We start from the raw sequence: 14,356 nt of genomic DNA on the forward strand, positions 1-14,356 counted from the left end.
CCCTGCTCTATTCAGCCACCGGATGCCCCGGGCCGTGTGACCTCAGGGAAGGCTCTGGGCAGTGGGGGGCCCCTGGGGGGACTGAGAGCTGGAGGTTGTCTGGCGATTGCTCTTCCTTCAGACCCTCTAGGAAGGGGACCTGGGTGGTGTGACTCTGTCCACCACGTGGGCCGCGCTCAGGGAAGGTCTCACAGAGCAAAGCCTTGGAGGAGTTCAAGGGAGCAAGTTCGGCAGACAGACATGCGGAGGGAATGCCTTACAGACACGCAAAGCGTGGTTGCAACTGAGGCCTGGAGGAGCAGCAAGGGGCCCAAAGGGGCTGAGGGGGGGTGAACGGGAGAGCAGTAGCGGACCAGATTGCTGAGGCCACGGGAGGACTCCAGCTTTTACTCTGAGTGGGAGGGGGCCGTGGAGCGGGGAGGGCGCTGGCAACATTCCTGAGGGAGGCAGGCTCGGGAACAGGAGAGCCCATAGGGGGTCCACTGCTGGGCTTCCAGAGAGGGGAGCTAAGGACCGTCAGCCAGCGGGACCCTGGCCAAATGCTGCCTTGCCAGTGTTTGATGAACATCAGGGGCGGGTTAACCGGGCAGCGTTCGCTGGTGCCTGCTGCCCTCTGGTGGACATGCTGGAGAGTACCCAAAGCTGCTTCCAGCCTTTTGTTTGTTTGTTTGTTTTGTTTTGCTGGGGTCTTGGGGTTCTGTGGATTCGCCTTCAACTTGGGGCTACTATAGACCTCTCTTGTCACAGATGGTGGAGGTATCGGGCAGCAGTTGGAGGAAAGTCAATCAAGTTCGAGACAGGAAGGCAAAGGGAAACTACGGTGCAACAGAGTCTGGAGCGGGGCCCTGTAAGGTCTGCGAGCAGCCGGGGACACCAGCACCGGAAGCAGAGAAGCGGGGCTGAAGAGTGCGCTGGGGCCGGGAGGATGCCTTAGAGACAGTGCTGTTTCCAGGCGGTGAACAAAGTGATGACACAGCAGCTTGCCAGCCAGCTCTGAGTCCCAGGGCACAGTTCCTGCTGGGGAGGGAAGGAAATGGAACTGGAAGGCCCAACTCCTGGAAAGAAAACGGAAAGGAGCTGGCGGTCCGGTGGGGGGAGGGTGTGAGAAGACTGGACACAGCGTGGACGCTGGGAGCCGTGCAGACCCTGGAAGCACTGGTGCTGCCTTTGCTGCCGTTGGAGCCTGCATTCCCGCGCTTCTGCGTCTGAAACTCCCCGGCACCTCCGCAGCCCAGCCACCCACGGATGCGGACGCTGCCGGAAGCAGAGGCAGGATGGTTTCTTCCTTCTTCCTGCCTTCCAGTCCGCTGCCAGTGTCTCCCTGGCGGAAAATAGCGGGAAGCCCGCGGGAGAGCAGTCTGGCCGGCGTACTTTGCAGGCTTGCAGCCCGGAGTCCCTGCTTCCTAACTGCCCTGCAATATCGCCTTCTCCCTTTTGTTCTTCCGGTCCTTCCGACACCCTTTGACCCAGTTTCCTGCGTCAAATCCCTCTCTGTTTGATTTTTCTGTCTGCCCTGGGCTGTTTTAGGATGAGAGCAAAATTCAGGTATTTGGGGATCTGAGGCTTATACAAAGTCAAAGAGCAATACCCTTTAAGGGAAGTAATACAATGCTATAAATAAAAAATTAGCTTTATTAGCCTCATGGCAAATTTGTCTTTGCCTATGACCCCACAATTCCACTCCAGATACACACCTAGAGAACCTCTTGCACATCTGTTCTGAACGGCCTGGCTGTGTGTGCTGATGGGGGTGTCCTCTGTGGTAGGACAAAACTCAAACTAACCCATCACCATTGGCAGGAAAATGGATACATAGGGAAAGAGTCAATATTTTATATTAAAAGATACCTATCCTCCTCAATCTAAAGAGTCAATACAATACCAATTAAAGTATAACCAGGTTAAATGAAATATGCTAGTTCCAAAAAGGGATACATTGATCTGTATCCCTTAGTTCACACATGAAAATCAATCACAGATGGATTAAAGGCTTACTTGTGAAAAGGAAAATCTCACAACATTTGGAGAAAATCTAGACTATCCGTATGATTTTGGGGTAAGGACAACTTTCTGAAAGAAGACTCAGTGAGCTCAAAGAATAGAGGAAAAGCTTGTTAAATTTCGGTTCATCAAAAGATACTCCGCAGACTTCCTTTTTTGAATTATAGTCATCATCTTACATTTAAAAAACTGACTTTAGAGAGAAAGGATCTAAGGCTGACTAGGTTGGAACAAAACTACACATATGGTCTGCAAACACAAGGCCCCCGCAGGCTGAATCTGGCCCTCCACCTTGTTTTATCCCGCCCAGCACCTTGTTTCTACCCAGCTGCAGCATTGAGCTCCTTACCCCTAGTTAAGAAGTAGTTACATTCATACAGTCTTCAAATTACATTCTGCCCTTCGAAAGCACCCATGAGGCTGATGTGGCCCTTGGCGAAAATGAGTTTGACATCTTTGGTCTACTAGATAAAACCCCCATGGGAAAAATAAAAACGGGAAAAGAATAAGAATGTTGGGGAGAAAAATAATACGTAATCATAAATAACAAAAATTAAAAAAAGAAAAAAGAAGTATTGAGGAAGAGGTCTGTGATTTAAGTAAGATACTCAGGGAAGCCTTCACTGATAGAGACATCTAAGCGAAGACCTGAAGGATGTGAGGGGTTTTCCATCAGCTAAGTATCTGGGAAATGGAGCTTTCCAGAAAGGGGGAACGGTTAGTACAAGGAGGGGCACACAGGGTGCGCTTCGGTCCCATTTTCTTAGTGAGTCTCCTTGACAACCTCTTTAATCCTGAAGCCTACTCCTACTCCATTGAACTTTTCAATATGTTATTTCCCTATCATGTTTGTTTTGTGCTTTGTGCAAGGGCGGGCATCTTGGCCCCTCTAGGTCTGTAACTGTGGGACACACAGCATGAGCTCGACAGGTACGTGTGCAGGAACGGACAGGACTGCCGTCCGGCTGCGGGGAACGAGCTCTCGAGAACGAAGAAGAGATAAGATTGCATGGGATCTCGAGGGGGGCCACCGCGAGGGCTCAAACGCTGCAGAGCCACAGAGCAGGAACCAAACTTTTTGCAGCGGTAGGGAGCCACCCGACCGAGCGCTCCTGAGAACAGAGGCCGGAAACGCGTCACCGCGCGTGCGCCGGTACGGCCAGGCCGAGGCGTCCTCCTGATTGGCTGCGGGGACGCTCAGAAGCGAAGCTGCGAGCGCGCGCGTTCCTTCCACGTGAACCTGAGGGCTGTGTGTTACCCTCCGTACTCCCTCGTCTCCGCGGGGGCTTTAGTTCCTTGTCCAGAACGCTCGTCCCCGGTGCTCGGAATGTTCCCAGAACTCAATAACCTCCTCAATACCAGCCCTGACAGCGTGGAGCAGGTAATTAGTCCCGCGGGCGGGCCCCAGGAGCGTAGCGGAGGAACACGTTGCCGAGTGAAGTGCACGCGGCCCTGTCGGAAAAGCGTGACGTCAGTGGGCAGGACTGTGGCTGGGAGTTGTAGTCCGGGGAGGGAAGACCAGGGGCTTGGGCTGGACACTAGGACCTGCGGAAGGTGGGCTTCTGGACCATCTCACGTCTTCTCGAAGGCCGTGTGTGCCCTTGGAAGTTCCTAGGAACCATGCCAGAGGTGTGGGTGGTTTCCGCTCACAAATGTGTCCCCGGGAGCCCTGTGCGTGCTCACTGCAGTGGGGGTTCCGGCCCCCAGAGGAGGTTGCCGGAGAGGAGAGGAGAGGCGAGTTTGATTTTCCACCCTTCACCGCTTCTTTACCGTCCTGAGTCCCCCCTGGCCCGCGAGCACTCTGCCGGTCGCCGTGAACGCCAGTGCTCCTCTGACTCTTCCTCCTCACGGTGTCTAATAGTGCTTTTCCAAGCTGCTCTCAGCCAGCGTTGCGTTGTGCCAAGTTCATCTTTGGCACCCTCTAATTTTCTCCATTCTTCTTCCCGCACTCTGGGGCACCTCGAAATTTTTCACCTTTCAGCCCACGGTTTACCTCCCCCAGGAACGTATCTGGTTTATTCCATAACCTTTGTCTTCCTAATGAAATGATTAACTCCTCCAGGCAGCCAAGACATCAGGTCCAAAAGCCCGTAGTGCCAGGCGAATTGGAGCTTTAGTGCCAGGCGAATTGGAGCTTTCAATAAATAGATCCTTGTGGATTTTGTAGTTGCCCAGCAGTTCTTGCCTGCCCAAGCCTGCAGGTGGCGCTAGCGACCTTGCCAATTAACTACTGGCACCACCGAAACCCTCAGCCTGGGGCCCAGGGCCGGAGTGAGGGAAAGGAGGGTCAAAGTGGGCACCAGGAAATGACATCAGGGGGGGTAACCCTCAAAGTCTGATAGTGTGATCTTTTATGTTTTATCAGTGAAAGCAATCACAACAGCATAGAATACCACTTGATCTTGACCTTCCCCGTTCACTGACCCGAAACTGGAGGTGGCTAGATCAGGGCAGCCAGGCTTGCAGAGACCATTTTTAGAGGTCGTTCCAGGGATCTCCGTGATCAGAGCGATCAGAGCTCTGCCTGAAGGGCCATGGGGCGGGGGGGGGGGGGGGGGGGGGGGACACACGGACTTGGTTCCTGCAGGTCGCTGTCAGCAGCCACTTGCTCGTTCCCACCCTGTGGGGCTGAACTGACGTCGGAATTGGAAATGGGGAGGAGGCTGGATCAGATGTGGGCCCATAATGAGCGGTTTAATACTGATCACTGTAATTGTTGGGTTTTCCCTAATTTTGGCTTCTTTTTTAGTAGTTTCGGTGTATTTGTGTGTGTGTGTGTGTACATGGATGTACACACATATACATACCTACATACTCTTCAGGTGTCAAAACATCAGGCTGGACACAGTTAACCAGGTTTACACAGTCAGCTGACCTCTCTCCGGGGAGTCTGACTCACCCGTTCGTGTTCCTCTTGGCTTTCAGGGGACACTGACCCTCCTGTGTGACGCTGGGACAGATGGCAGTTTCCTCGTGCACCACTTTCTCTCCTTCTACCTCAAAGGTACGGGACTGGTTGAGGCTGCAGTGAAAGACACCTAAGGCAAGGGAGACAAACAAAGCCTGTGTTAGGAAGTGAAGGGGAGAGCATGCACCATTCGGGGGCTTGGGGTGTATTAGGTAACTGCCCAGTCCTGGGGAGGAGCGGCGGCATGTGCTCCCTGTCCTGCCTCCCCCCTCCCCCCACTGAGCCAGTTCTGCCGCTCTGGGGGCCTCTGGGGGCCTTCGGTTTGCTTGCTCCTCCTCGGCCCCCCTTGGGTATCTGAGATCTCAGCCCGTTGACACTTGACCCCTGCAGGAGGTGCTTCCTGAAGAATGCAGGGTAGAAGACTGCGTGGTCACTGTAGTTTACCTACGGAAATAGCTCAGGAGAAGAAAACTGCTAAAGGAAAAGAAAAACTAAAAGACTCATGTATCAGTTGATTCTCCCTGAGGCCCAGCTGAGCCGGGCCAGGACAGAGGGTGACCTTTGCCACAGTTAGTCACAGTAATTTACAACTTGGAAAGTTATTTTCTTTTGTAGATGATGTTATTATTAGCATAGAAAGAGCGGGAGAATCTACAGATAAATTATTAGAATTAATTATGTTTAGTTAGGTAGTTAGAGTTTCTTTGTGTTTCCTTTATATTCTCTTGGATATAGGGCCAGTTTTAAAAATTAACTATAGCCCTGGCTGGTGTGGCTCAGTGGGTTGAGTGCCAGCCTTTGAACAGGGGTGGGGGTGGTGTCACCAGTTCGATTCCCAGTCAGGGCACGTGCCTGGGTTACAGGCCAGCCCCCAGTGGGGGGCGTGTGAGGGGCAACCAATTGATGTATCTCTCACACATCAGTGTTCCTCTCCCTCTTCCTCCCTCCCTTTCCATCTCAGAATAAATAAAAACCTTAAAAACAAACAAAAAAACCCCAAAATTGCATCTTAGAATCTAGTCGGGTATACTGGGTGGTAAGACCTCTGGGCCGCAATGCTGTTGTTCTCGGGGCTATGAAATACACGAGGCTGGTTATAAACAGAGGGATCATCCAGGTCAGTTCGTTCTGTTTTCCAGCTAATTGTAAAGTCTGCTTTGTGGCGCTTGTCCAGTCCTTCAGTCACTATAACGTCGTGGGACAGAAGCTGGTGAGTACCTCAGACCCCTGCACGGAGGTCCTGAGTGAGTGAGTGTGCCGTGTGCGCGCTGGTGTGCTCGCACTGGTGTGCTCGCAGGCCGGGCTCCCCTGCTTGGGCTGTGGAGAACTTAGCGAGGGAGGGACAAAGGAAATCGTAGGATCCTGAGCTCTTTATCTGAAGGGATTAGGCAGCGTTAACTCGTGTTTTGTTCATTGAGAGCTTATAGAACCAGCTTTGTTGTTAATTAATCAAACCCGTCTCTACTGGTTCTGGACCAGTTAAGGTTTTCTTGTTCTCCTTATGGCTTTGACCTTGGTCCTGCTGGGTTGGAGATCCCAGTTTGGGCTGCCACCGAGTGGGTCCCCCATCTCTCTGTCTCTCCCTAAGCCTAGGGCTTGGGACCCAGATGTGGGGAGAGGTCCTTTCGCCACCTTCACCTCCTCTCATCAGAGAAGGGCGGGCAGCATGTGACAGCCAAGAGGCTAGTGAAACTCCTGGCCTCGCCTGGGCCATCGCCGCAGCGAGGGAGGGCACCTGGTCGCCCATCAGCAGTGACCTTTGGAATGCCAGTCCTGCTGTTGGGCCAAGTCGCTGCCTCTTTCTGACGCAGAGAAAGCAGTGGGAGGGTGAGGGGAGGTGGGCGCTTTCTCCTTGCTTGCAGACAAGGAGGAACTTCCCGTGTTGGGGTCGGCGAGAGCGCAGGGAGGGCAGTCGTGTTGGGGACACAGGTTGCCTTCCGGGTCTGTGAATCATGTCCCTCTGTGGCCTTAGCACTGGTGTGTCCGGATGAGAGAGCCGTGTGCTCTCATGACCAGATCGGCTGCTTCTCTCCTGTTCCCCTGCAATCATCCTCCACGCACGCGGCGGGGGTGGGGTGCGAGGTACGGGGTGCGCAGAGTACTAGAGTGAGGGTCGTGCTCCGTGCGCTTCCACGCGCTCTCCGTGGCTTACGGTGCGTACGTGAGCGGACGGCAATGACCATGAGCGGAGGTGATGATCGGGAGTCTCTCCCTCGGCCAGGCGCGGCTGCTGGAGCTGCTGCTGCTGCATCGTGGCGGGTGCTGGTGGGAAGGAGAGCAGGGGAGCCCTGGCCTGGGGCGCAGGTGGAGCGGTGGCCGCACACTCCGATTGTGTCGCCGTCCCCGGGTGTTTGCTGAGGCACAGACTCTTGGGCTCACCCCCAGATTTCCGGCTCTGGAGGTCTGGAGTGGACTCAGGGATCTGCATTTTAATCAGGTGTCTCAAGAGACTTTCAGTTGTGTGGTTCAAGAAGAACCACAGTTGAGAAGCTCTGGTTGGAGCAAGGGTTGACACACTGCAGCGTGCACCCCCTGTGTCTCGTAAATAAAGTTTTATTGGGACACAGCCACACCCACTTGTGTATAAATTGTCTGTGGCCGCTTTCCCTCTCCAACAGCAGAGTCGAGTGGTTGCAACAGAGACTGTCATTCTCCTACCCTCTTATTGTTATTTACTTCCTGTTTTTAAGTGTGTGCTTAGTTTTATAAACACCGGCATTTAGGCTCTGGCCAGGTAGCTCAGTTGGATGGGGCGCCGCCCTGAGACACCAGGGCTGCAGGGGTGGTCCCCAGTCGGGGTGCCTGCAGAATCAGCCACTGAGTGCACAGATAAGTGGAACCACGTGTTTCTCTCTCTAGAGAAAAAATACGTGCATTTGAAAAGGGAACTATATTACTGTTGGAAGTTAAAATCTGTATTAGCTAATCACAGAATAAATATATAAAGAAAAGATGTGAATTTAAAAAAAATGATAAGTGCAAATGCACATCTGAAACGGAACGGGGATTGTGGGCCAGGGACGCCCCGGGCAGAGAAGACACAGGGCCGCCCTGCAGGGAGGGGGGCGGGGGGGCACACTCTCGGGGGTTGGAGCGCATTCTGCACCCTCTGAGCTGGAGCCCAGCCCCGGTGGGCTCCCCACAGGGGCGGTAACTCGCTGCCCTCCCCGCTGTGTCCAGGGCGTCAGCCTGACCTCGGCCCGGGAGCGCGGGCAGCTCGTGTTCCTGGAGGGTCTCAAGTCGTCGGTGGATGTCGTCCTCCGGGCTGAGGCGGAGCCGCACCCGCTGGGCTTCCTCAGGTCAGTCAGCCTGCGGCCCGGCCCGGGGGTGCTCACGGGGCAGGTGGGCCAGCGGGGGTTGCCGTGTGGGAGGGAGGGCAGAGCTGGCCCCCGGGTCAGGCCCGTCTGGGGTTGCAGCGTTCCTGGGCAGCCCTTGGCTCTGGCCACAGGCCAGGGGGTGGACGGATGGCTGTCCCGGAGCCGAAGGGGGCGTTACCTACTGAGAACAACGTGGTGGAGCGGCACACTCTGCCGGTCCGTGTCCCCACCCCGGCCTGGAGCCCCGGCGCACTCCTCCCTTCTGTTCTCAGCGTGACGCGGGGTCGGCGAACTGCAGGCCAGGGGCCGGCCACCTGCTTTTACAAGTAGAGTTTTATTGGAATGGCCATGCTCACCTGTTTGCATATTGTCCCTGGCCGTTTGCAGTATCACAGCAGAGTGGAGCTGTTGAGGCAGAGAGCACGGGCCCCCCCAGCCTGACACACTGTCCTCGCCGTTGGCCCTTTAACAAAACGTGCGCTGCCGGCCGGTCTGCCTTGCTGAGGTCGGGCTTCCCGCCTCGTCCTTTCCGATCTGAGCCGCAGACGTCGCTCTGAGCAAACTCCCCGCCTGGCTGCTGGCCTCCTCCACCCAGAGGGGTGCGTGCAGCAGCCGTCCCCGCGCCCCCTACCAGACGCGGCTCTGTGCGGTGGCCGAGGTGGCCGAGCGGCTGTGAGGAGCCAGAGGGCCGTGCGCCCTGGCCCGGTGCCCACAGCTCTTCGCGTCTCTGTGTCTGCTGTCCTTGTCTGAGGGACAGCTGACCCCAGTGTGGGCGGGCGGTTGTCATCCTTGCTGTTAGGGGGCTCAGCCCTGGGCCCTGGGGCGGTGGGGCAGGGGCCTTTGGAGCCTCTGTCCGTTTCTGGGGAGCAGCTACCAGCGGCCGGCACCGGGGGCACGGAGGCAGGTGGACAGCGTGTTCAGACACAAGCCGCACCTGTCGCGCACGCCAGCAGCCCTCACGCCAGGCCCCTCACCCCCGGACACCTGGGTCACCGTTTAGCTTTTAATGCCCCCTGACGCCCTCCGGGGAAGGCCTCTCCCGCCTGCCTCTCCGCGTTGATCTCCCAGGCACCTTACGCTCTTCGCCTGAGAGGCTGTCCCTCACGGGCCTGGGGAGCTGTTCACTCTCGTGTCCTCGTGTGTGTGGGACAGCGCTGGGCGCCCGCTGGGCCACAGGGAGCACTCGAATTGCAGTGCAGCTCACGTGCGTGTGCCTGCCTTCCCCGGCCAGCCGGTGGGAGCTCCGTGGGGCCGGGGACTGCGATGCAGCTCTTTGCCTCCCCAAGCCCTTCCCTGGGATGCTGGCCGTCCACCATCTGAGAGAAGCGTCTGTGGGGAGGGAGCTGTCTGCTGACCTTCGCCCTGTGTGTGCCCCAGGGAGGCCGGCGCCGGGAACCTGCAGCCGCTGTACGAGTTCGTGCGGGAGGCCCTGGAGCCCGTGGACTGCAGGGAGGCTGCCTGGAGGAGCCCGGTCCTGCTGGTGGATGACCTCAGCGTGCTGCTGGGCCTGGGCGTGGGGGCAGTGGCCGTGCTGGACTTCATCCACTATTGCCGGGCCACCGTGTGCTGCTCGCTGCAGGTACTGAGGCGCGGCGCTCGGACCCCCGCCTGGGACCCCACGGCCTGGTGGGTCTGGGCCTCGCTGGCGTGCGGTGGTCTCTGGGTTTGCGTGTGTGGGGTGTGAGCTTTGCTCTGGCAGCCCTGAAGCCTGTCGGTCTCCCCACCGTGCTCCCCACCACTTGCCGTTGCTAAACAGTCACACCCTCAGGATGGATGGGATGGCGAGCACCGCCTCTGACGGGCCAGTCACGTGTGCGGCCTCACGGCTCCAGCCCTGCCACGTGGCCTGTGTCCTTTGGGGCAAGTCACTGTCCCTCTGGCGTGGGTAAAAGATCAGGCGACATAATGAGATGCAACATCAGTATAGGTTGTAACCTTATTGTCAAACCATCGGGCAGAAGTAGAGGTTGTCCGCAGTAGAGATTCCAGCTGTGAGCGTGGGCCAGCCTACGCAGAAATGGCTGTGGTGTCAGCCTCCCAGAAACCCGACCGCGAGAGGTAAGTGAGATGAGGCTGGCGATGCCTGCAGCGTCTGGCCACCGCGGCTGCTCCCCAGCGGCAGGGCGGCAGGTGGCGGCCACAGACGTCGGCCTGGTGTGGTCCGGCTGAGGGTGCGGAGCGGGGAGAGGAGCCAAGTCAGCCGGGTGCGTTCACTCAGCAGTGCGTGCTGAGCTCCTGCGGCACGAGAGGCAGGTGCCCCCGGACTCTGTCTGGGCAGCTTCTGAGGCCGTCGCGGCTGCGGTCACAGGGCCAGGAACCAGGGTGCTGCGGCCAGCACGGAGGGGCCTGGAGGGCAAGTTCAACACCAGGGCGGGGCGGGGGTGAAGGGGCCGCCTGAGCTCAGCTTGCCCTGTGGCCCACGACCATCCTCTTTTTGGGAAGACACTTCTTTTAGTTGACATGGTAAGACTTGGAGCAGTTTTAAACAGAAGAGGAGAAGGAAGCAATGTAAAGACCATGCAGCTGAGACCGTGCCCGCGGGTGTGACGGGTCCCTGCGGTTCGCTGCACGGCATGGGCGACCTGCCCTCGGCTGTGTGGGCGGGACTTTTCATTTCCTGACACACAGTCCGTTTTGGTGGCTGTTGCCCCGTAACAGACCACAGAGACCCCCTCCGTTCTCCTTAGCAACTGGGCAGGAGCCTCATGAAAGGACTCCTTACTCACGGCGTCCCCTGTAGGGGGCGCGAGCCGGCGCCCACGGAATGGGCACCCCTCTCGGTAACGTTCAGGGGAGCACGGGCCGAGCTTGGCTTCAGGGGCTTGAGCTGGAAGTCCAGGTCAGGTGTGCGGGCAGTGGGTGTCCAGTGGTGCCCCAGCCCTGCGTCCCAGTCAGGAGCCGGGCTCCGTCCTGTGTCCCTGCCGCAGGGAAGCATCGTGGCCCTCGTGCACGACAGCGGAGATGCCGAGGACGAGGAGAGCGACGTGCTGTTGAATGGCCTCAGTCACCAGAGCCACCTGATCCTGCGGGCCGAGGGCCTGGCCACCGGCTTCTGCAGGGACGTGCACGGGCAGGTGCGTGCACGGGCTGGTGTGCGGGGTGGGGCCGGGTCCTGCTGGGCAACGGGCCACTCGTGCTGGTGCCCAAGTCCTGACCTCACGTGGGGTGTCCTGGGGCGGTGCCAGGCCGAGGGTTCGTCCGCCTGGGGAGTCCCTTCTGCTCGGAGTGAAGGCGCAGAAGTCGTGGGAGTGCGAGTCAGAGCAGGCCCGGAGGCTGCCCAGCCCCGTGCACCCGTGCGGGCCTTCCACAGCGGGCCCACGCGTGACCAGGTGGGGACAGCTGTCCAGGGTGGGGTGCAGGGGCCCCACCGTTGAGCAGCAGGACTCCTTGGCAGGAGGGCGGCGGGCCTACCTGTTCAGAGCGACCCTGCTCCTTTCCAGACCGAGACCTAGGGTTGCCACCACCCCGCCGGTGCCCTCCACGGTGTTCGGGGTGAGTGCACAGGTGCGGCACGGCCTGCCCTGGTGCGGAGGTCAGGTTGTCCCCCTGCCGAGGGCTGCCGTGGCTCTCTGCTTCCCGAAACTTCCCTTTTGCAGTCACCCCAAAGCCCCTCCACAGCTTCCAGGTGAACTTCACATGAACCACTCTTGACCCGTTGAGAGTGGAGGGGATTGGGCCCAGAGTCATTCAGGGGCCAGTGCAGAAATAAAGCAACATGGAGGTGCTGTGGGGGTGCTCGAGGCACGGCACAGGAGAGTGAGTTCTGCTGGGCGCCTGTGGCCTGGCGCTGAGGCCCCGCGGTTCCCCGGAGCGTCCTGGTCAGCCGAGACGTCCCCCAGGCGCCCGGCCTCCCTGGGCTCTGAACTGAACGTGCAAATTCTGAGGCGCTGATTTCCAAAACCAGTGCCGCCAGCAAGGGCTGAGCCACAAGTGTGGGGACAGGACCACAGGAGGACACGTGAAGTATTCCAATAGTTTCCTCTGGCGAGACTTTTCTCCCTGTGCTGCGGTGGAATAATGCCACGGCCCACTCTGTCACTGCAGTAACATCCCTGTCGTAGCAGAGGGGAGCCTGTATTGTCAGTTGGCTGTACCGGCTTCGTTCCGGAAGTCTGTCCCATCGCTGCCTGGCGTGGGCGGCCGTGACCTCAGGGAGGCCCCCAGTGGAGGTCACGGAGCAGTCAGGGAGCACTCACAGTGGAGCGGGCGCTGGAGCCGGTGGGGGCCCCCTCTCACCCTCTCCCTGTCCCCGCAGCTGAGGATCCTGTGGCGGAGACCGTCCCCGCCCACCGCCGCCCGGCGGGACCGGAGCCTCACTTTCCAGTACAAGATACAGGACAAGAGCGTGTCCTTCTTCGCCAGAGGCATGTCTCCGGCCGTCCTGTGAGCGGACCTCGGGGCAGGCCGTGCTGCCGTGGGCTGCGGCGGGTGCGAGGGACGGAACAGCTGAGCAGGAATGCGTGTTTTCGCCTCCGTGTCTGCATTTTGGGACGGCCTGTCACCCAGGGGTGGCCGGGCGGTGCTGTGACAAGCGCCTCCGTCCCGGGCCTTGTTCAGACGCACACGAGGAACCTGCAGCCGTGCTTCTGCCGAGAGGGGCGTCGGACCGGGCGAGGGGCCCCTCGGAGCCCCCCTAGCACACATGCCTGAGCCCAGCTGCCCATCGCTGCCCGTCGCTGGTGGCTGTGCCCCGGAGTCAGGGCGGGTGTGACCGTGCCAGCTGGGGGCAGTCCCGGGCAGCAGGCGTCCTGGGGTCAGGCGGGGTAGCCGTGGCTGGCGTAAAGTGAGTGCCCACTTGGGGGCTTCGTGGACCGTCTCATTGAACTTGCACCTTCGTCTCATGAAGGTGTTTCCCCCTCGGTCCGGTGGGGAGGGAGGCTTGGACGGGTGTGGACGCTCGAGGCTGCAGGTCAGGGGCCTGGCTCTGAGTCCACACTGGCTGGCTGACCCTCACGGGGACGGGAGGCAGGCCCCCCACCCCCAGTTCTCAGCTTCGGCTCCTCCTGGCTCCGTGGGTCCTGGCCCACATGCTGAGGGGGCCTGGCCACCAAGGGCCTGGCACCCTGGCGGTGGCCACCTGAGGCCCCACGTAGGGCCCGGGTTTGCTGGCCTTGGGGAGGGTGTAAGCAGGGTTCCTGCCACCAGGCAGGGTGGGGCCTTGGAGAAGAGCTGGGGCCCCCTCGCCCGTGAAGACCCCAGGAGGTGCGCTCCTGCCTGGTCACCTGGGAGGGACCAGCTGGCCACACTCACCCCTCAGCCAGGGTCTCCTCGGAGTGGGCGCCAGGGGTGTCCAGCCTCCTGGCCTCTGCGCCACACCAGAAGGAGGAGGGTTGTCTTGGGCCACACGTTAAATAAACTGTAACATGTAATCACCAAAAAATCTAAAGTTTTAAGTAAATTTTCAATTCTGTGTTGGGCCGCATTCACAGCCACCCTGGGCTGCATGTGGCCCACAGGCCACAGGTCGGACACCGCTGCCTTAAAGTGTATGTCAATTTGTCACAGTGGATTTGACTTTTAAAATAAAGTGAAAAAAACAAAACACCGCTTTGCAGGGACTAGGGGACCCTCGATGGTTCTTTAACATCAACTCCTTGCACTTCGGTCCTTGTGAAAGGGACGGCCTGTCACCCCTGCCCCCGTCAGGCTGTTGCGTCGGTTTCTGCACCGAGGCAGCGGCTGCTCTTCTCCTCCAAGCACCGCAGACCCGGCAGGACATCCGGAAGCTGCGCGTGTGAGCGGCTTGAGAGAGGGTAGTCGTCCAGGACTCTGATGATTCTCTCATTAATGCTTCAGCGTTTGTAGAAGCCTCACGCACGCTCCCGTTCCGGGTGGGCAAGGCACCTCACAGCGGCGTCCCTGGTGCGAACGTTGCTGTTGTGTCTCTTCCCTTCCCCTACGCACGTCGGGGCTGAGTTTCCAGTGTCGAAGGGCTGCTTGGCATTTATGGTGTCATCGTATCCTGCTTTACTTGTGAGTCTCTGGGCACACAGGTTTTGGCTTTTGTGGTCATAAATTATGCTTTATGAGCTTTGTATGCCATGCCTCAGTTTAGTTTGGGAGTGGGGGCAAGTACGCGTTTTCTCAGAACCTTCCGTCACCCGTCAAACCCTCGGCACCTTCGGTGGCA

General features: G+C 58.6%; 1 protein-coding gene across 1 annotated transcript; it reads left to right on the plus strand.

Annotated features, from left to right (window-relative positions):
- Positions 1-2,906: 2,906 nt before the first annotated feature.
- On the plus strand, positions 2,907-13,784 carry ELP6 (elongator acetyltransferase complex subunit 6). Its single transcript, XM_028518833.2, has 7 exons — positions 2,907-3,382; positions 4,927-5,005; positions 6,049-6,119; positions 8,090-8,208; positions 9,604-9,805; positions 11,154-11,300; positions 12,482-13,784. The coding sequence occupies exons 1-7, from the start codon at positions 3,329-3,331 to the stop codon at positions 12,611-12,613; spliced, it is 804 nt and encodes a 267-aa protein (XP_028374634.1). The 5' UTR covers positions 2,907-3,328; the 3' UTR covers positions 12,614-13,784.
- The last annotated feature ends 572 nt before the right edge of the window (positions 13,785-14,356 follow it).

Source organism: Phyllostomus discolor, chromosome 7 (genome assembly GCF_004126475.2).
Source record: "Phyllostomus discolor isolate MPI-MPIP mPhyDis1 chromosome 7, mPhyDis1.pri.v3, whole genome shotgun sequence".
In the NCBI taxonomy this organism is placed as follows: domain Eukaryota; kingdom Metazoa; phylum Chordata; class Mammalia; order Chiroptera; family Phyllostomidae; genus Phyllostomus; species Phyllostomus discolor.

Bases quoted from the DNA above. Each gene is read 5' to 3' on its own strand.
- ELP6 (XM_028518833.2), top strand. From the start codon at position 3,329: ATGTTCCCAGAACTCAATAACCTCCTCAATACCAGCCCTGACAGCGTG. The intron at 3,383-4,926 runs GTAATTAGTCCC...CTTGGCTTTCAG, and splicing joins GCCCTGACAGCGTGGAGCAG to GGGACACTGACCCTCCTGTG. The intron at 11,301-12,481 runs GTGCGTGCACGG...CTGTCCCCGCAG, and splicing joins GCAGGGACGTGCACGGGCAG to CTGAGGATCCTGTGGCGGAG.